The sequence below is a fragment of the Lissotriton vulgaris genome, chromosome 10 (genome assembly GCF_964263255.1).
Source record: "Lissotriton vulgaris chromosome 10, aLisVul1.2, whole genome shotgun sequence".
NCBI classification, from domain to species: domain Eukaryota; kingdom Metazoa; phylum Chordata; class Amphibia; order Caudata; family Salamandridae; genus Lissotriton; species Lissotriton vulgaris.
In genome coordinates, this window is record NC_141698.1 from 9314473 (window position 1) to 9335775 (window position 21303).

Sequence of the window (21303 nt, forward strand, 5' to 3'; positions counted from 1 at the left end):
TGGCCCGGCAGTCGGAGCATGACTTCGGGTCGTGGTCGCGCTCCAGGCACCAAAGGCACACAGGATGGGGGTCCGTCACATACATCAGCTTTTGGCAGGAGCCACAAGGCTTGAAGCGGGTCCGCCGAGATGACATCCCTGTGCACCAGGAGTCGTAAAGACTCAAAAAGGCGTTGACAAAAAGTCGCAAAAATAGGGTCAAAAAGTGACTCGAAATACCGCTCTCAACAGATCTGCGCTGGCTGGCGCGGAATTAGAAAGAACTGTCAACGAGCAGTGGCGGGGTCTAAGTAGATACCGCGATGTCATTCCGGCGACCACGTCATTCCGGGTACCACGAAACAAACAACGAAAGCGGAGTTGACCGATGCCACCTACCGACGCTCAGGGGTACTACCTGGGGGTAATTGTCAGCTGAGGAATCCATAATTAATTGTCTCTTTCAGATGTCTCTATCAGATAGACTGTAAGTTCAGAGTGGATGTTTGAGGGAAAAATAGGTATTCAATCACCCAACGTGTTCCAGGATCCCACTCATATGAACTGGAAAAAAGAAGTGACTGATGCTATTGCCAGTACAAGGCAAGAGGGGTGGAAGTCCCTACACTCTTAAAGGGGCAGAATGCGACTAACTCGTTACAAGCCCCGTAGGCTCTTTAGGTCTCGCCTAGTGAACGCAGAGCATGCGCTGTTTGCCTTGGTAAGACTATTGTTGTCGGTTTGGTGCGCCAATGGAGACAAACCATGTGCGCGCACGGACATGCGATGTGCACACGCATAGCGTCTTGTCTCTGCCTCACATGCTCCCACCGCGCTCTTGATTCAGCATTTACTTTCACTGCGCGCTGCAAATATACAAGGCAGACTCGCGCTTGTCTGTTCTGGGCTCTGTCTCACCAGAGATGTCTGTGCCAGGTCCCCATGACGTACGTGCCTTTGACCTTCCCCTAACCTATCCAGAGTTTTATAGCGGTCCCGGTTTGTGACAGAGCCCATGACCAAGAGCACTATGGGAAGATGTCCTATCTGCCTCGAGCTGTATACACCGAGTAATGTCCTCCAGACCTGTCTGTTTGTCCATACGCCTCGTTTGTGGCAGGTTGTCTGCTGTTTGTGCCTAAGTCCATGCACGAGACGGCTCCCCTCAGATGTGTCTTTCGAACCCTCTCGTCCCTAGGGCTGCCTTTCGTACCCCCGCACTGTAATGTGTGTCTCATTCAGAGCGGTCCTGGACCCAGCCCCATCGATTCTTGCCCTTGAGCAGTGGCCCTCTAGACTTGTCTCAACCTCATTCTGCCCCGCCTCCTTCCCAACAGAGCTCTGTGTACCAGGCCCTGAACTACCGCGGGTGTCGGTACTGGTCTTTGTTCTCCTAGACTTGGGTATTCAGGCTCTGTTTTACTCTCTCTAGACCGGTCTTTATTGCGTCTTGTCTACAGAAATTCCAGATACAAATCTGTACCTGGCTATCGCCAGTATTCACTGCGAGATTCAATCCAATTAGGGATGGTGACCTGCAAGGGTCATCAGACCACCATGAATGCTTTTGATTAAAGAACACCTTTTTTTAAAAGCAGCCTTAAAGGAAATGGAGTTACTTTTGAAAACATAGTTTTCTGTTTTTTTTTTAAAAGTGTAATTTACAGTTGCCAGTGGTTTCCCTGGACCACTGCCTAGTCTCCCTAATACTTTTCCACAAAGTTAACAAGCATTGGAAATGCAATAGGTCTCACCTTTAATTAAGTTAAAGCCATTTGCTTTGCTAATGGTATTGTATAGCAAAGCAAATGGCTTCAACTTAATGAGGAGAGACCTATTGCATTTTTAATGCTTGTTTTTCTCTCTAATTAGACTTGTTAAGCAGCAAGCTCTTTTTTATAGGTGCTGCAATGCAGTTTTGAGAGGAGGCTCTGAACTTATTTATATACATCTTATACAGTAAATATATGGAATATTTCACCAGGATACTCTTTGGCAGTGATTCACTACATTCCGTCATGCTGAACTATTCCCTTTCTAACAATTGCATATGTTAAATGTTAGTGTTCCGGGGTATCAATGAAGATGCAGAGCTGTTGGTGATACATGGGTGTGAAAGGGCTTGTGCATGTAGAGAAAAGTTAGCAATGATGGCCTTCTAACTATTTTAATCATATCATTTACCATCCTTCCTAAGGATTCAAACAAATTCCCAAAGCAGCAGCAATGCTATGACAGTTGGAGAAAGGACAAGAGTATAAAAAATTGCGACAGAAGGCTACAAGAGTAGAAACCAGGCAACCCAGTGGGGACAACCACACATAAAAGAGGTGAGAACCGGATTACAAAGAAGAGTGGAGATGGGCTTACAAAGTAGGGGAGAGGATTGTACTGCAAAGAAGGAGAAAGGGAACAATATTATAGACCTACAAAAGAGGCTGGAGTAAAATGACAGAATTAAGAAAGCAAACAGGAGACAATAAGTGGATAAATGGACTAGGGATATACAGAGATGAAGAGAAGAGCAAGAGTATCAAGTTTGGGAAGAGATATAATAAAAGTGAAAACAAGAAACACAAACATTCAAGCAAAAAAAGACATGTGGAAATAAATGAAAAGACCAGTATACGAAGGACATCCGATTGTTTAATGCCTTTTTAAAATTTGAAAATCCAAAGATGACATGTAATCAAAAGCAAATATATATTTGAAATACACACAGTGGCCAAAGGATGGCAATACACCTCCGGGGAGCAGGAGGAACTCTTCCTGTAACAAACATGTTTAAAATACAGTACATTCCAAACATGGGGATCCCCAGGTAACTTATGACTCCGTGTCCCATCGTAGATCCACTATGGGAACTCTCTTGGAACGGCTCAAGACCTGGAAAAAGCCCAAGCGTATAAAAACAAAAGGCAACATGGAAGTTATCATCCCTCAGGCATGGGCAATTGTGCCCTTGACAGCACTGAAACGAGGTAGATAAAAAAAAACAAGTTTCTAATTGCAACATGAATGAACTTAAATGTTTTACTCTCCATAGATTACCTACTAGGCAGGATACAGCAGCTCATTTGCAGAGATCATGAAATGTCCCCCTTCCCTTTTAAAAGAGAGGGGTTGGAAAGCAACACTCCTTCCAAATGAAGGGGGAAGCAGCACCATGTTGAGAAGGAGGGTACACCTTGAAGCTCTCGCAGGGAGATGGGGGAATGTCTAGAGCATGTTACATATGCAGATGAAATGTGAGGTCGCCATTGCAGTGGCAGGGGAAACAAAGGTCACCTGCTGCTGGAACAAAGAAGGGAATGTTGAGGCTCTGTCACAATGTTAGAGGAATGTCTAGATACTGTTTCATATGGAGAAGGAACCATGTCCCACCATGAGGAGCTCAGTAAATTTTAAAGTTCTAGCTCAGAGCAAGGAAAATGTGAATCAGTAGGAGAAGCAGGATTCATAATCAGAAGAACCTCAGAAGCTTCCACACAATTGAGAGGTCAGAAATCCTACTAACCACAGTACCAACCCCCCACCACACACACATACTTAAGAATTTGAAAAGGACTTATGTTGAGGTTGTGAAAAGCTTGTAGGGGGGGGCCCATAGCAAACACGGAGCAGGTGGAAAACCCAGAGAACAGTAGATCTGCCGAAAGTCTTCAAGACCTTGTCATAGGATGTGCTAACTTAAGGCAGAAATCACTTGTTCTTGGAAATCTGGCACATCTCCCTAGAGAAACCCAAGAACTTGGAAAAAGATTACAAACTGTGCTTACATTTTGAAAAGTTTTCAGGTATCACTAACAAAGAGGGTGCAAACTACTTTGTTACTTCTGTGATGAAATGACAGGTGCCTGAAGACCCAGTCGGACTGCATGTTATTTGTCTTCTCAGGCTTAACCATACATCTGTAAGGTGTTTAGCTTTCAATATGGCAGCTGAAGGATCCCGCTTAGTAGGCAATCTATGAAGTAGCCAGCAGTTAAGAGAAACCAACTTCATGTATTGCAAACACAAATAAATTTGCTAGACAGTAGTAACTAAGTCTGTGATAAATAAGAAGGCTACATTCCGTGCTGATGTGCATCCGTCCATACTCGAGCGGCGAGGCCAGGGCAGATGGAGTAAATAATCCTTCTTGTACATTCTTATGAAAAGTTTCATGCTTGATATAAAATCTGAGGGAAGTGAAAAAGGCCCAAACAAACGCAGAGTTCACAGTTCTATCAACAACTAGTTACTTCAAAAGAAAAGAATCAAACAGCAAAAAATAGCTCAAAGTGTTCTTTTCATCTGGCTCAGATAAGTTTTCAATGGTGCATGACTGGGCCCAAGAAGGTGGACTCAGGCCTTCATGGGTGGGAGGCAGAGGAAGGGGGTCTCTTACATGGACAGCGACAAGCTTAAGGAATACAGTATGCCTCACCATGGGTAAACAAGTTCTTTAAGGTGTCACATCACAGTAAACAAACATACAAACAGCACTTCCCCTCTTTCATTGCTGGCTCACAAAACCAATTCCTTACAGTTATAGAGTACAGAGGATACAGTACTGCAGTACAAGAGCTAAGCCTCAAGACCAAAAGGAACTCTACAGGGCCCCCAGGGTGCGACAAGACGACATGGGTAAGTGGTCAATTTTTATAAAGGTGCAATAAAGGGATGCTTGGGTTCAAGATATTTGTTTTGTTCACTTCATAATGTCCCAGATCTTCATGTCAGTGTTTGCGCAGTCAGCAATGTGACTTTAAAAGCAGCATAAGGGAGGTGTTTATAATGAGTCCAAGGATCTAACGGGGCATCATGAAGCAGCCTCCACCCATGAAACTGAGCATGCCATTCCCACAAGCCGCCTCACTTATGGATTCCGTGAGATGTTGCACATGGTAGCACATATTGTTGCACCAGGTAGTCTAGCACTGCCACACACAAGTCACAAATGAGTTGCAGCCATAGGGAGGTCATGGAAAGTTCTTGACTGTAGAAAAAACGTCTCTCCAGAGAACCAGGCTGGCTATGAAACTCCTGGTCAGCAAAACACATGCCAATAGTGCTACATGTAAAGTGAGGAACCCAATTGTGAATGTGAGGAGCCCAATGATTGAAGCAAGGCAACCCCAGTGTGGAGTGAAGCATTCTGGCACTGTAGTCTCATTCATCCACAAGGAGTGGCTGGGATAGAGTCGAGTCCCTGGGGTCTCGGGACAGAACAAGCACCATCTCACTGCCCACGGAGTGGAGTGCTGGAGACGTGCTATCAGGCAGACGACATCTTAGCCTCTCCTTGCCACTTGCTGCTTGCTCAGGGAAAGGGAACCGTTAACAAGCTTAAAGTGAAGACAAAATTGCAGAATATAATTTTCACGTAGCAAAAAAACTTACTAAACAATGCAAAATGTTCAAGTATAAAACTATCCAGTATTTACAGTCAAGGAGCCTACAACCTCCAAGCAATTTGTGTTCCTCATTTAAAAGAACTATCCCGCCCACCCGACCCAAAAAAATATGAATGTCAAAGTTCAACGAAATAAACAGCGGCGTGAATTAACACTGTTTTCTTTCTCAAATCTCCACAAACAAGCTATCTTTTGTTGTTTTTTTGGGGTTAGGGAGGTGTACAAAGTTTCTCTCACCCCTCTAAACCCTACAGGGATCAGGATAGAACCACAACCCCATGCTACTATACATCAGGAGATACAAAGCAAAAACATCTCTATTCCAGCAAAGACCCAATGTGTTTTAAAAAATATATCTATTTATTTATCACAAGGCACTGCAAAGTCTGCAGTCGAACATGAAGGAGGGGAGTGTGTTAAGCATCCACGTAGCAGAAGCAGAAGAGGGTACTGTAGGTGTCCCTAGCCAGTTTGCACTCACTGGCAATGCAGCAAGCAGACAGGCTTCAAGAGGCAGAAATTGCACAGATTAACGCATCAACCCCCACTGGTCTTGCTGACAATGCAGCTTCTGTCGCTCTCTGCAGCAACCAATGGGATACATGTACAAATGTTCCTGGTGAAAGCCTGGCCTATAACAGAAATGAAAAATACCCCAGCAGCACTGTGAGAGTCTGCATGCAAACGAACCTACACTACTAAGCAAGATTTTCTCTTAGGTGGACCTTAGAATGTTCCTTTGTTTTTGATCTTGTAATCCACCACAAACACGTACTCAAAATCTTCAATATTCTTCAAACTGCTTCTTACTGAGTCTTCTGTCTACGACAAAGAAATACCAAAATTCCTGCATTACTTTTTGTGAGAAAGCGAGTAAGGACCAAAGAGCTGTCATGAATGCTAGAGTCCAAACAATTTGCAACTGTGCACGTTGTTTCCACTGCTTGTTGCGCCCGTCACTAAACTCAACTAGGCTATAAGCCATATTGAAATACTGAGTGGAGTTTGCTTCAATAGCAAGAGCATGCGTAGCTGTCATCTTCAGATGTCGTCAAAATCTAATCCCTGACACCCAAGCAGGCCTGGCTGCTTCAAATGAAGGCGTGGAGACTTAACATCAAAAGCAATAATCCAGGATCTTGGTGTCAGAAAAGCAGCAGCCCTCAAAATTCCTGTAACCATAGTGGTTGTAGCGTGGCCACACAGGTGAACCATCTGACCCTAGACAGTCAGACGAAGGTTCATAGTAAAAACATTGCTCTAGAATCATCACAGACATCTACTTTGCTGCATCGCTTCAATCGTGGCAATTGGCGGCATGAGCCCACAAGGAAATGTCCAGAAAAGACAACTGGCATATCCCTTAGGGTAAAACCTTGGCGTGTTCCAACGCCTATCTTAAAATTTCCGTCTGTTGCAAGCCAGCACTGCCAGTAAAAAGTGACACCTAACCCAGTTTTTATTTCTGCTTCTGAATTCTATGTGCTGAGGATAATAGTTGTAGGCAATATAACAGTACACAAAGAAAAAATAATAAAAACAAGGCAAAGATTTATCTTCAAATAAAATTTAAAAAAAGCTGAACATGGTCTTCTGTTATCAACCTGTAAATGCAATAGTCTTTGTCAGTACAATAAAAACAAGGGGAGGAAAACTTGAAACAGATCTTGTTAGCATTGCCATGAACTACTAGAGGTAACTCCATTCGAAGCCCCAGCATTGCATGCTGAGGGGACCAGGATGAGGAAACCTCTTTCCAAACTGACCTAAACAAAAGCAAGCCCAGGATAAGGACAGAGGGGCGCAGAGAACTGTTCTGCAGCTCTCTCTTCACAGTACAGCTTGAATGTGTGCTGGAAAGGGTGACGTCTGATCAATCCGTGTTCCCCAACGAGGGGTGCTTGCTGGACTTCTGCTGTACCCAATGCCCTCTCACATCTACTCATATTTCACATCTTCTAGGAATAATTATGAAAAAGATCTCTTGGCATGGAAAAGGGAGCTGGCACTCCGGGAAGACAGGCTCTACCATTCTCCCAAATCCACAACTGATTTATAATGAAGAAATGGTTCGCGTTCAGGTGCAGTTTGAAGCGCATGCTAAACGAGCCGGGGCAGCAACAACAGCAGAGGGTGATGTGGGAACTTAACTACCGTGTTGAGGGTACTGCTGCGATGTGATGCCTACAACAACAAAAATCTTTCCAAACCATTTCGACCACAGAAACAAAATTGGCAAGAATACAATTAGACAGTATCTGAATGAAATGCCTCTCCTGCAGAAGGAGTACCCTTAATGCCACACTTCTCCCGGCAAACGTGCAAACGCTGGACCCAACAATACCAAAAGGCTACAGCAGGGTTGCCGATGGGAAAGGCGGCACCAGGGATCTTGCCCTGGAAGAGAACTGCAGGACGCCAGCAGAGGAGCTGGGAGACACTGGAAGGTGCAAGTTAATCAACCATATATTCCTGGTTTGATGTTTCATTTGGGGCTTGGGGGAACAGTGGCTTGCTTCTGTGCTGGGGCAGCTGGATAGCCCTGCAAACTCAAACCAGACTGGAAGGGTCCAAGAGGTGGTGTAGGTAGGACAGCTGGCGGTGCAGTTCCTGGAATTCCTGGCCACGGCACTGCATATCCACTTCCTCCTATGGTATTGTACTGACAAATGTGTGGCACGCTGTATGCTGGTAATGGTGGCCCAGGGAAGGGCGCAGCAGGAAGTCCTGGTGGCAGGGTAGAAGGCAAAGTCCCATGGATCTGAGGCAGCGAAGATATCCAATTGGGTGTGTAGCCATGCGGCGAAGTGGTATTCTGGAAAGAAACAGAGAATTTATCGCACATTTTTCACAAGGGCCAGTTTGCTTTATCACTGCATTATAATTCAATTACAATTCCACTTCTTAAGGAGTACACAAAGCAGAGAAATAAACTAAGAGGCAATCAAACAAGTTACTTACCTTCGGTAATGTCTTATCTGGTAGAGATTAAATCTAGTTGCAGATTCCTTACCTTTGAATTTACAGAGGCATCAGACTGGATCTAGAAGATTTTTCGTGAGCAGTACCCCTGCGTGCCGGGTTGTGGTGTCAGTCGGTTCCGCGCCGGAAGTGAAGTCCGTGTTAGCTATATAGTTGCCACTTTGTCACGCTGATGTCAGTTACTTTTCAATACTTTTCACACCAGAAGCACAGAGCCATGAAGAGCACTTACACTGGGGTATCTACAGTAAGCCCCTAAAAGGAATCATCACTGACCCGAGAGATCTGTCCTTGGGGAGGAAGGGTGAGTCGGTAAGGAATATGCGGCTAGAATTAGTCTCTACAAGATACGGCATTAACGAAGGTAAGTAACTTGTTCATCTGATAGAGACTTCTAGCAGCAGAATCCTACCTTTGAATAGATACCCAAGCAATACCATCCCCGGTGGAGGGTCTGAGGACAAATATAAACTAGGAAGTCCAGCAGCACTGAATAGGCAAAATGTCCATCACTGCGGATCTGACTGTCCAGGCAGTAATGCTTAGTAAACGTACACAGGGAAACACAGGTTGCTGCATGACAGATGCCCAGGACAGGGACTCCACTTCTTAACGTAGTGGTTGCAGATTTCGCTCAGGTGTAATGAGCCTGTAAGCCTTCAGGAGGCTGGTTTTTAGCCAGTGCATAGCAGATCTGATGCAGAGAACCACCTATTGATTGATGGTCTGTTTATGCACCACCCGCCCTTTCTTCTCATCAAAATACGGCGGGATGCTTAAATCGTTTCAGGACTTGCAGGTCTACTTCAACTTGCATCAAACCCAGTTTTTCCGCTATATTCAGCTCCAACATGCCCTTCTTCCCACGATACAGGCGCTGGTTGACATCCCTGATTTTTTCCCATTGCAGGCCAAGATCTTACTTACACACCTTCAGAACATCCGCTGTCAGAGCTCTATAAAATGTTATTACGCAATGTGCTTGACCCTATGGTGGGGGTTTGGATGGCTTGGGAGGGTGACCCGGGCCAGCTGAATAATGATGACTGGCGGGAGGTGGTAGAGGCCCAAAGGGAGGCAGCGATAGCTTATTTTCGGCTGATTCAACTGCAGTTACTTCATAGGGTGCATTACACCAGAGCCAGACTTCACAGGATGGGTTTCATCTTATCTGTGGGTGCTTGAGGTGCGGTGATCTGCTGGATGACTTTCCTCATACGTTCCAGCATTGCCTGAGCTAAGCCCACTTCTGGGGGATTGTGTTAAGTAAGCTTGAGGGGGTGCTGGGAAGGGTGATCCAGGCTTATACTTCTACAGATCACTGATGACCTACGAGGCACACGTTACCAAAAGGCACTTTTGTGGCTGGGCTTAATTGTTGCTAAGGTAGATATTGCCAGGGCTTGGAAGAAGGAAGTAGCACCAGTGTCAGAATGTGGGCAAAGGACATGGATCGTTGCATGGGATTGGAATGCCCGATTTATTTGGGGCTATCCCCAGAAACACGCTAAGATATTGGGGGCGTGAGTATAGGGATATCCAGCTGGAGCGGCATGGGGGAGGGTGCCGGGTGGGGCCCAGGCTGCTGTGTTTCCACCACATGGTGGGGAATGATGGGTCTGGGCACTGTATCTTTTGAGATTTTTGGTCTTAAAATCTCGGTATGGGGATCATTCCATATGTCGTATTTCTTTGTTTGGTATTGCTGTACATGAATGAGATGCTGAGCGCTATGTTCTCATTTAGCTAACAATTAAAAAGTAAAAAATAAAAGGAGACAGGAATAGTTACCGACCTGTACATGTAAGGAAGTTAAATTAATCAATATTTCAGAGCGGTAGCTCTGAATTGTCTTCAACTAAAATCTTGTATCTGCCTTTTCAAACAATAATACGTTCAACTAGGTTCAACTAACTATTTAAAACAATAGTACTTTAATAGTAAGGAGAACAAAGCACAAATTTACAACAGCAACGCAGATATTAGAAATCCTAGTCAGAAAAAGTCCTCCATAAAACCCCCAAAAAGAAAATAATGTATTTTTGATATTACATTGCAACATTTAGGAAGGACTTCATTTATGCCATCAGACAGAGAGAAAAAAGTTACTTGAAATCTTTATTTTGTATTAAAAGAATAGTCACTGAAATTAAAAACGCTAAAATAAAATGTGTACACAATTTATTCCAGCACCCACATGGATTTTCCAGTGTCTTGTGCAGCAGTCTGAACCTTCACCAGGGAGGCAAAAGGACTACACTGGGGGCACTGCTTATACTCCCAAAAGGGCAGCTTGATCAGAGGTCCGATGACCATGCTTAAGAGCACGGGATATCAACCCCGCCGAGTGGGGGTAAGAGTGCGGGGAGCCTTGGTACATACGTGCAAGTCTGTGGGGCATGAGATGTGTGGTGGAGATAAATACATTGGAAATTTGAGTCTGGCATTCATGGAGATGCATTTCGGTATTCCCAGACATTACTCCCACTGTTTATCCGTGAACGCTGTCAAGAGTTCACCGTCCCAGTAGGCTCTGAGCAGTAAGAGTTATATAATAGTGATGGCACGACAGCTGAATCATTGTAGGAGTATGGTTTGGAGGAGTCGGGATGTTTCGGGTTCATCCTGTGTTCCGCCCCAAACGTTGTGCCAGTGTCGAGTCAGAGAGGAATACAATAAAAAGGAGACGGTGGGATTCAGTAATCATCCATCATATTCTCAAACATATTAAGAATCTTGTCGGAGAGCAGATCTCCCCAAGACGTGAGGCCTGCATTGGTCCAGGCGGTTGCCTCTGGGGTAGACCCTATGTCTATGCAACCAGGCAACACCTAGAGGGATAGCTCAGGAGCGTAGGGTGGAAAAGGTAGTTTCTTATGTAAGTAAGTAGTCCAGCAGGAACGGGCCGTAGTCATGAGGATATTTCCTACTTTCTTTGGTATGGTGCCTTCTGAGCACAGTAACCACTCCAACACCTTAGTCGGATGCATTCTGTAGGAGAGTAGGGTCTGCTTTCTATGTTCACCCCCACTTTTTGTTTTTGCTTTACTGGTTTTCGACTTTAATGTGGCTGTGGGCCTGCTAATCAGACCCACAGTGTAGTGGGAGTGAAACGACGAAGGATGAATCCAGGAAACAGCGTAGATAAATAGGCTTCTGTATTTATTCCTTTGAATAATAAGTATCCTTAAAGAGAGCCCACGACAGATGTAGTGAATGAAGGAAACCCCAAAAGCTATCTGACCAAGCAGAATTAGAACCAATAAAACATGACACTCTAATGGAATGAATAAGAGAAAAGAACTAAAGAATTAAAGACACAGTATATACTACATACCCCCTCCCCATAACAAAACAAAACCCTCCCATAACCAAAACAAAACATCTCAATAAAGAACATAGTCCTTAAATTTAACAGGAAGTCTGTGAGTACGAGTATTGACAGAAACATCAGCATCATTAGGAACATCATAGTGAGAATTATCCACATTACAAGAAGAATCAGTGGAAAAGTTAGAGCTATCAATTAGTTGACTAGTACAATCAAATCCTGGACCAAATGTAAAATCAGCATTGCTATCAGACTCTTCATCAATACATGTTTTGTTAAAAATATCAACATGAGATTTAGAAATCTTAACAACATTGTTTTTGCTCCACCAACCCTTGTTATCAAGTAATACAGAAGAACTTGTGACCTTAATAACACGAGCAGGTAGAGAAAACTTGGATTGACCTTTGCAAATTCTGAATGGTTTCTTGATAAGAACCCAGTCATTCATCTTAAAATCAAAATTTGGACATTTACTTTTCTGATCATAAAACTTTTTCTGAATAGCTTGTTTGTTAGCAACACATTTTTTAGTAGCTTGCAAATCTGTGATAAGACTCCTTTTTTATTAAGACTTTGACCTACAGAGAAATCAGAGAACCACTTGGGTAGCAGTTTGGACTTCGCTTCTCTACCACGAAGAGCCTTAAAAGGTGTAACATTGGTTGTGGAATGTGGAGTGTTCAGATATGCCCAAATTTTGTTACGTATGAATACAGCTACATCAACTTTGGATGAAAGAGCAGTTTGGATACATTCTTTAATAAACCGGTTAGCTCTTTCAACGAGACCATTTGAAGATGGACTATACAAAGCAACTTTAAGGTGATGAATCTCATAGGAGTTAAAGAAATCCACCATTTGATTAGAAATAAAATGTTGGCCATTGTCAGTGACAACATAATTAGGAGTGCCTTCAATTTTAAAAATGTTTTGAAGAAAATTAATAACAGAATCAGAATTAGCATTCTGTACAAAAGAATAGTAAATCCATTTGGAGTGGTAGTCAATAGCAACAATACAAAATCTTTTATCTGGTGGAAGCAGAATGAAAGGACCTGAAAAGTCTACCGCAATTTTATCCCAAGGTTGATCAGGAAAAGGTACTGGGTACAAAGGTTTTTTGTTGACTTTCCAGTGTTTATCAGAAACAATGCATGTAGGACATTTGTCAATAAAGGAGTTCACATGTTTGTCTATGTTAGGCCACCAATAAATAGACTTAATTTTTTTACAAGTAGCAGAAATGCCCAAATGTCCCTCGTGAGCTATGCTGATAATTTTGTCTCTTAACAAAGAAGGAGGAACAAACAAGCCGTTCTTGACACAGATCCCGTTTTCAAACATAAGTTCTTCACGAACTTGTGCAAAAGACCTTAACTCACCATCTATATTCTTACTATTTGGCCATTTAGTTCTAATAAAAACTTAAATTTTCTTTAAAATTTCATCATTTTCCATGGCAGATGCCCAATCATCTTGAGAAATGTTGACGGAACATGATGCAACAGCATCAATCAAACCAACAACACATTCAGAATTAATGTGATCCTCATCTTCGCCATTGTTGGGAAGAGGTAACCGTGAAAGACAGTCAGCACGAACATTTTTCCCACCTTGACTATATTTTATAGTTAAATTATATTCTTGTAATTTCGATAGTAATCTCACTAATCTTGCAGAAGATTTACCTAATCCATTGCCAGATAACAGAGACACTAATGGTTTGTGATCAGTGTAAACTTCACAAGAAACACCCCAAATATATGTTTTAAATTTTTGAATAGCCCAGACAATTGCCAATGCTTCCCGTTCAATAGTGCTGTAATTTTCTTCAGCAGTGGTTAGTGCACGAGAAGCAAAAGCAATGGCATTTTCTTTACCATCCACCCATTGTCCAAAGACAGCTCCCAATCCTTTCTGACTTGCATCCACTGACATAAAAGATTTCGCCTTGGGAACAAGAGGTTGTAAAGCTGGGGCATTGATGACTAAAAGTTTAACCTTCTCAAAAATTTCTTGGAGAACAGAGGACCATTCAAATTTACAACCTTTTTTTAACAAATTCCGAAGTGGTTGTATGGTATTAGCATATCCTGGCACAAACCTTGCGTAGTATTCGCAGAGGCCAAGGAAAGACCTCAAGGTGTCCTTGTCTAGTGGAGAAGGTGCATTGCGTAGTGCTTCAATGTTACAAAATGTTGGTTTAATACCATCTTTAGAAATTAAATGACCTAAATACTCTACTTCATGAACCAGTAATTTACATTTGTTGGCTTTAACTGTCATACCCTTCTCATGTAGGATTGAAAGCACTTTCCTGAGAACGATCAAATGTTCTTCCTCAGTTTCAGTATGTACTAATATATCATCCTGAAAAGCCTGGACTTGATTTAAGCAACCAAACAAATTGTCCATTACTTTCTGAAACACACTTGCAGCTGACGCAAGGCCAAAGGGTAATCTTACATATTTGAATGCCCCAAATGGAGTCACGAAAGCTGTAAGTGGTTGGGAATCAGTAGATAATAGAATCTGATGATATGCGGAGTGGAGATCTATCGTAGAAAAGAATTTTGATTTACCAATGTTAGCTAACATTTCATGTATGTGTGGCAGAGGATGGCAGTCAACCAAAATATTTTGGTTGAGGGACCTTAAATCCACACATAACCTTAAATCGCCATTCTGTTTCTTTCGCAAAACTACTGGCGAAATGCACTCTGAAGCATTTATAGGTGCTATAATACCTTCATCTTGAAGATTAGAAAGTAGGTTTTTAAGATCTTCCCTAACACTAATGGGAATGGGTCGAACCTTGTGTACAATAGGTTTTGCATTATCTTTTAACACAATAGTATGTTCAAAACCTTTTACTTTACCAACTGTACTTTTGAAAACATCAGGAAAATCTGCTATGAGTTTGTCAACAATAGAAATTTCATTATTCACAGATAAAATGTTTGAAGGCAATTCACCTAGAATTATGGGAGGATCTTGTCCTGGCCGTAAAATAATTCCCAACAGGGCAAGATCTTTCCATCCAACTATATTCCTTCCTTTAATTGCTACGTAAATCTTTGTTTTAATAGACCTACCTAAGCAAGTAAGTATGTCCCAAAAATATCCTATCAAGTCGATGTCTTGTTCGCCAAATGCCTTAGGATTAATATCAGGAGCAATGAGAGGAAACATGTCAGGCCATAAATCGTAAAATGTAACATCTGCAATATTGGTAACAGGGGCACCTGAATCAGCCATGGTAGGAATAACTTTGTTATCAATGATGATGTCAACAAATGGACCTTTGATATGTTGCGAGTTTATCTAGGATCCTGATCGATACTGTGACCTTATGCCCCTATTCGGCTATAAATCCATTTATTCCCTATATTGGCATAACCGTTCAAGTACAATATTCAGAAAGTCATCTCTGGCCTCACACGAACAGAGCCACATTCCAGAATAGTTCTCTGCCACTTCCTTTGCAACCAATTAGTGCAATGACAGAGCAGAAGTCACTATCTGATATTCCTAGATTAACACTCCGAGTTCTTCAACAAGATAAAAACTCAGCAAACCTGGAAATCCCCGCTTGCTGTGTTTTGATTAGTAATGGAACTCTAATGAGCAACTGATAGCTATCACTTCCTAGTGACATCTTTAATTGACGTCTTATGTCCAGCAAACTTACGTCAAACAAGGCACCTTTCAGGTATAAATACTACCAACATTGCCTTAAGCAATTGCTGGTGTCCCATTGCTGTTGTATGCTGTATGCAGTACGCTGATGCTGCTGCTATCCCGTTGCTGTTGGTGAAGCTACGGATACCATTATCGCTGCTAAAGCGCGAACGATGGTGTGGTGAGCTTAGGAGCTGAACAGCCGTCCCGCTGCGAAGAGCCCAGCAGATGCCAGCTGCCCGCGGACGCTGTCCCCCCTCCTCCTCCTCGACGCGCTGAAGAGAGACGCTGCCTTTCTCCTGCAGAGAAATCCAGCTCCAGCGTTTCTGGTCTACCCTTGCGGGTGACTGGGATACCGAGACCCCCTGAAGGAGATACCAGACCTCCATCATTCTATTCAGAGGTATGGTGTTGACTAAACCCTTAGAAGAGAATTCTTGAAGCAAACCTTGGCAAACCAACTTAACTTAAAGCTACTTACTTACTCCCCTTCCACGTGTTAGGCTTAGGTCAGGCACACAGGGGTAGGCGTAGTTAGAAGCACCAGTTGAGTATTTTAGCCTAATGTATATATGAATGTATATATGTTTTATTACTTTTAAACCATTGTATGGCTAAGAAACCATATCAATGCTTTTACAGTATTATCTCGCAATACTTATCTTACTGTACGTACTTTTTATAATAACGAGTCTTGCAATTGTGGCAATACATTTCTCTTGTACGAGAAGAAAGACTGTTCAATAAATGTTAACCCTTTATTGACAAACCCCGTCTCTCTATTCTCTACATATTGTGAAAGTAATCTGCACTAATCTGACTGAGTAAAATAACTGTCTATTGTTTCACACGACCCTAGAGATCGACTCTTGATCTGAGGAGCAAAGTTGTCATGTTGCACGGTTGTTGGAAAACTGAATCCCTTCTTGTCTGTGCCAGGGAAGCTGATCACTTCCTATTTCAGTCAAGAAAGTTTCCAGTGACCTCTGAGCTAGTTGGTAACAAACCCAATTAAGTTTAGCATAGTCAGTAGAGGCCTGGAAGATCCGCACTTCTACGTCGATACTACTGTTTATGTTATTCCAATGCGCAGGGCCTAGTGGGAAACTAGGAACTACACTACAGATAGGCTTGTCAGTATGTTCAGGAACATCAATAGCAACAATCATATTAGCAAATTGTGAAGTACAATCTGGAATTTCAGGTGAATCTACGGAAACAGTACTAATTCTAGGTCTAAAATTCTTATTACTAGAACTCGGGGTCCTTTTATTGCAAACATTATAAAAATGCCCAGTTTTCTGGCACTTAGAGCATCTTTTCCCCAGAGCTGGGCATAAAGGATTGTTACCAATGTGATTATTAGATCCACAGCGAAAACATAATAATTGAGGTCTAATTTGCTGGATCTTGAACATTCTTTTATCAGTATTTTGTTTCTGAGAGATAGCATACACAGAGTTATCTTCAGAAACTAGATTCATAGTTTGAGATGAATCAGCCTGAGAAGAAGTCGCAAAATGTTGATTAGTGGCTAGAACTTTTGATGTGACAATTGACCTTTCAATGCTTTTTGCTATATTGATTGTTTCTGCTAATGAAGGGTTAATAGAGGTAAGTAATCGTTCTTAAACTTTTTTGGAATGACAATGAAAAATGAATTGGTCTCTAATATAAATATCAGCATTAGTTCCAAAGTCACATTTTTCAGCAAGAACTCTCAAATTTGCAATATAATCTTCAACGGATTCTTCTGACGACTGCTTGCACATAGCAAAATTAAACCTTTCTAAAATGACACTTGTAGCGTCAGGATATTGCTTCCCCATTCGTAGTTTAGCTTCAAGGTATACATTCCAAACGGCATCTTCTGAAATAGGTGGAGGATAATGAGGGAGGTTTTGAAAGACTCTGCGACCAGCAGTTCCAAGATGGTTAATTAATAGTGCTAACTTCCTAGTACTTGAATATTCGTCAGCATTAATAGCAGTCAGGTAGTTTTCAAAATCTTTAATCCACTCAGACCATTTTAGTTCAGGTTTGCCAGGTTTTTGTAAAAATGGAGAAGGCTGTATGACACCTTGAAAAGTAGCCATGTATTGAAATGAATAAATAAATAAAATAAAATATTAAAAGAAAAAACTTACGAATGGCAGCAGTAGATGAATAGATCCGTCGATATTACGCTGTAAATATGTGAAAATATAAATAAACTGTGGTAAAATAAAGTTTAAATTGTTTAAGAGTCAGCGTGAAATGAAAATCTCGAAGTTCGGGAAATTTCCAAGATGGCGCCTGGACGTATGACGTCAGCGTGCTACTCCCAGAGTGCTTTGCGAATCAAGTGACGGAGACTTAATCCCACAAATCCATGCGGCAAGAAGGGAAGAAGAATGTCACCGATGGAACACGCCACAGTGAGTAGAATGCAGCTGTTTGAATGCAGGTCGCGCTGCTCGCGTGCATGCAGTTTTGAATGTCGCCGAAGAAATCGAGCGACCAACTGAATGCAAAGTTCCGATAATTAATTAAGTCTGACCCACCTTTGGGAAATCGATGATCGAGTCGAATATGAATGTGGTCGAGTCGAGACGGATGTGTCTGTAGGCTCCAAAATAATAGGAAGACGATCTTTTGAGTAGAAATAAAGGAAACTTCGAAAAACGAGGAAAAATTAGTTTACCCCACTTCTGGTACCAAATTGTAGTGGGAGTGAAACGACGAAGAATGAATCCAGGAAACAGCGTAGATAAATAGGCTTCTGTATTTATTCCTTTGAATAATAAGTATCCTTAAAGGGAGCCCACGACAGAGGCAGTGAATGAAGGAAACCCCAACAGCTATCTGACCAAGCAGAATTCGAACCAACAAAACATGACACTCTAATGGAATGAATAAGAGAAAAGAACTAAAGAATTAAAGACACAGTATATACTACACACAGCCCAGCTGTTCTCTCTCTAAATTCATACCATGTACTTTAGGTACATTACCAATTGGGAATTGGGTCACCTTATGAGCCCCTGTATAGTGTACCATAGGTACCCAGGGCATAGGTGCATCCAAGGCCTACCAGGGTCTGCAGCATGTATTATGCCACCCCTGGCTGGCCATTCACATTGACACAACTGGCTGATCACTCAGCTGGGGCAAGGTCGTGTAATCACCCCTTACTTAGGTGTAGTATCCCTATAAATACCATTACATATAGACACATATATACCTATAAGTCACTCCTATGGCAGGCCTTAACAATCCTGGAGGCAGAGTGTTTGGTTTTATGTGAGATTAGGCTCTAGCATGAGCTGAGCCTGTCTGCAGCTTTCGGAACCATGTCCTTATAGCTTTTCTATGATATAGCCATACCATATACTCTTAAGTGCATTATAATCCTCGCGGTTGAATGCTAACTTTGGTTTGGCTTTATCAAAACATTTTGTGTAAGGTGTCATACGCTTTGGAATACTACCCCCTCGCCAGTTCTGGCGACGGGGGTAGCATTCCACCCTTCTAGAGGGAGAAGACATGTTGTTCCTGTTAATCCCGGTTAAAGTTAACCAGAGCCTCAGCATCACAAAATGGATGCTGCTGCCACAGACACAAGTCTGACCTCCTGCTGCTGGGAGTCCTTCCAGCGAGGGAGGCTCGGACAAAGGGTTTCCTGTCTTGGGAGGTACTAGCACCACCCCAGACAGGCCATAGTGTATTGGGGCAGGGAGGGCTGAACGAAATGAGACACTGCCTGGGGCACACAAGGTGCTCCAGGCATAGTCCGGTTGAAACCAGTTGCTGGGGCACTCCAGCCCCAGCTCTGGCGCGAAACTGGACAAAGGGAAAGGGGTGTAACCACCCCCTTCCCTGGTCCCTCCCATAGGAGGGACCTAGCAGGTAATCCAGCCCCTCAGATTAGTATATAGGTAGGAGCTGAGTCAAGAGACTTTAGATTAATCCTGAACTGAAACTTAAAACTAAACTCTGGACCTTCGACATTCTATTGCAACTAGAAGACTGAAGAATCTCCCTGTGGTCAAGGAGTGACCACCCTGTGCAAACAGGCACCATCCAGCGATCTGCGATTTACTTTGTCGACACTACCGCCGGAGCCCGAGAACAGAGCCGGACAAGAGACAGACTTCCTTGAGCCCGATCCACAGCCACAGCAAAGCTGAGACCCGTGGAGGTGACGAGAGACGTGGGACCGGCCATCTTAAATAACCTGCTCTTTGCTACTTGTGCAGCTTTTGAGGCACCCTTGAAGTTGTGCATTGGGGATTGAGAAGCCCCAGCCCGAGCACATTCTGCACCGACGCACAGCCCTCCACGAGTGCCGCGTGGGGCCTGCTAGTGATTTTGTGCTCAACGTGTCTGTCCGGTTACTTGCCCGTTGGCTAGTGGCCTCTGTGACGATGAACCCTTGAATCTACACCGCTGGCCTGGTTGCTCCAGGCTGGCCCCTGCTTCCCTGAAAAGGAGAAGCCCCTCAGACCTTGCTGGTCTGCATCAGAAGCCATCTTCGATTCCTGCATGGGTTGCTTTTGCCAAGGCTTGTTGACTCCAATCCGGAAGCCGACACCGCCGACAGCGAAATCCTTCGTGGGACAGTCCGTGTCCAGCTCCTGGTTGTCGTCGACACTTCCTGGACCACGTGGCTGCAGTGACAAGCTTCACATCATCACTGGATTACTTCACGACATCACCTGGTTCCTTCCTGGTCACTGGCTAGTGACCTAGACTCTGTCCCCTTTGCTTTCAGGTACTCTTCATCCTCGATCCGCCCTTGGATCCAACCAACTTGTCGCCTGCAGCATCTTTTCACAGGTCTCCATCGGATTCAGTGACGAAACCTGACACACTTTGACACCTATGCACCCGGCTCCTGTGGGTGAGGTAACGCGAGTACTCCGGTGCTCCTGTGGGTATTGACTATCCTAGTGTCCTAGTTTCCAGTAGCTTTCTCCTAGTCCATCCGGAAGAGTCCTAAAAGAACAAGTTTCCAATTCTTTTGTTCCCATTGTATCCCTATGAGAACCCGCATGTGTGTTTAGACACTGCACACGCCTCCCGTGGGCCTTCTGCTTCCCAACCTTTGGTAGAACAGCGTAGCCCCAGCGATTCCCTAGGCCCTAGGCCTATTCCTTGTTCGTGACGTGGTTCTTATACCACTATTTTAGTATATGGTTTTACGTGCCCCTACGGCCCTACTGTATATTGTGCAACTTATTGTATGATAATTAAGTATCTTCTTATGTGCTTGTGCCTTTGACCTCAAAGAGTTCAGAGGGGTTGTGTTAGTAATAAATACATATATATTTTATATATAACCTGTGTGGTGTCCTTTCATTTGGTATTAAAGGGGTTACATATGGTAAAACAGCTGGCTTCACATGCTCTCTGAAGTTTTAAGACTGCTTTGTCCGTGCTACCACTAGGATAGCTGGTCTATAAGGTTGACTTTACAACCATCACCATAAGGGTTGTTTGGACTGATACAGGGTGCCCACTAGAATAGTGGACATCACATATCAGGCCAACTTCTCACACATTCCAGTTGTACAGCGTCCTAGTTCCATTAGATTTTGGCTGGCTAGCCAGCGCATTGACAATTGGAGCTACGCTGCCACATAATACACATAGTTCGGGCCACCAGGCCTCCCTTCGTCAAAGGGGTGTACAATTTCGTAAGAGAACCCCACTTTCAACCTCTTCCCCATATTAAAGTGATTATAAATGACTTGAAATCCTGAAAGAATTAATGGGGGGTTGGTAGGGGGATGGCGGCAAAGAAATCTAACAATCTGGGTAGGACCAGCATCTTAGAGATGGCTATGTGACCCATAGGAGAAAGCGATAGCTCAGTCCAGAATGTTAAGGAGGACCTGGCGCTGGCTAACGCCTTACACAGATTACCGTCCAACAGATCTTTAGGCG

The 21303-nt window shown here is 43.3% G+C and overlaps 1 protein-coding gene across 3 annotated transcripts in view; it reads right to left on the minus strand.

Moving 5' to 3' along the window:
- Positions 1-5477: 5477 nt before the first annotated feature.
- Positions 5478-21303, minus strand: part of WNK3 (WNK lysine deficient protein kinase 3) — a 794746-nt gene continuing 778920 nt past the window's right edge. For all 3 annotated transcript variants that reach the window (XM_086940176.1, XM_086940174.1, XM_086940175.1), the window contains one exon: positions 5478-8193. In XM_086940176.1, coding sequence (XP_086796302.1) covers positions 7864-8193 — 330 coding nt within the window. In that variant the 3' untranslated portion in view covers positions 5478-7863. The remainder of the gene's footprint in view (positions 8194-21303) is intronic.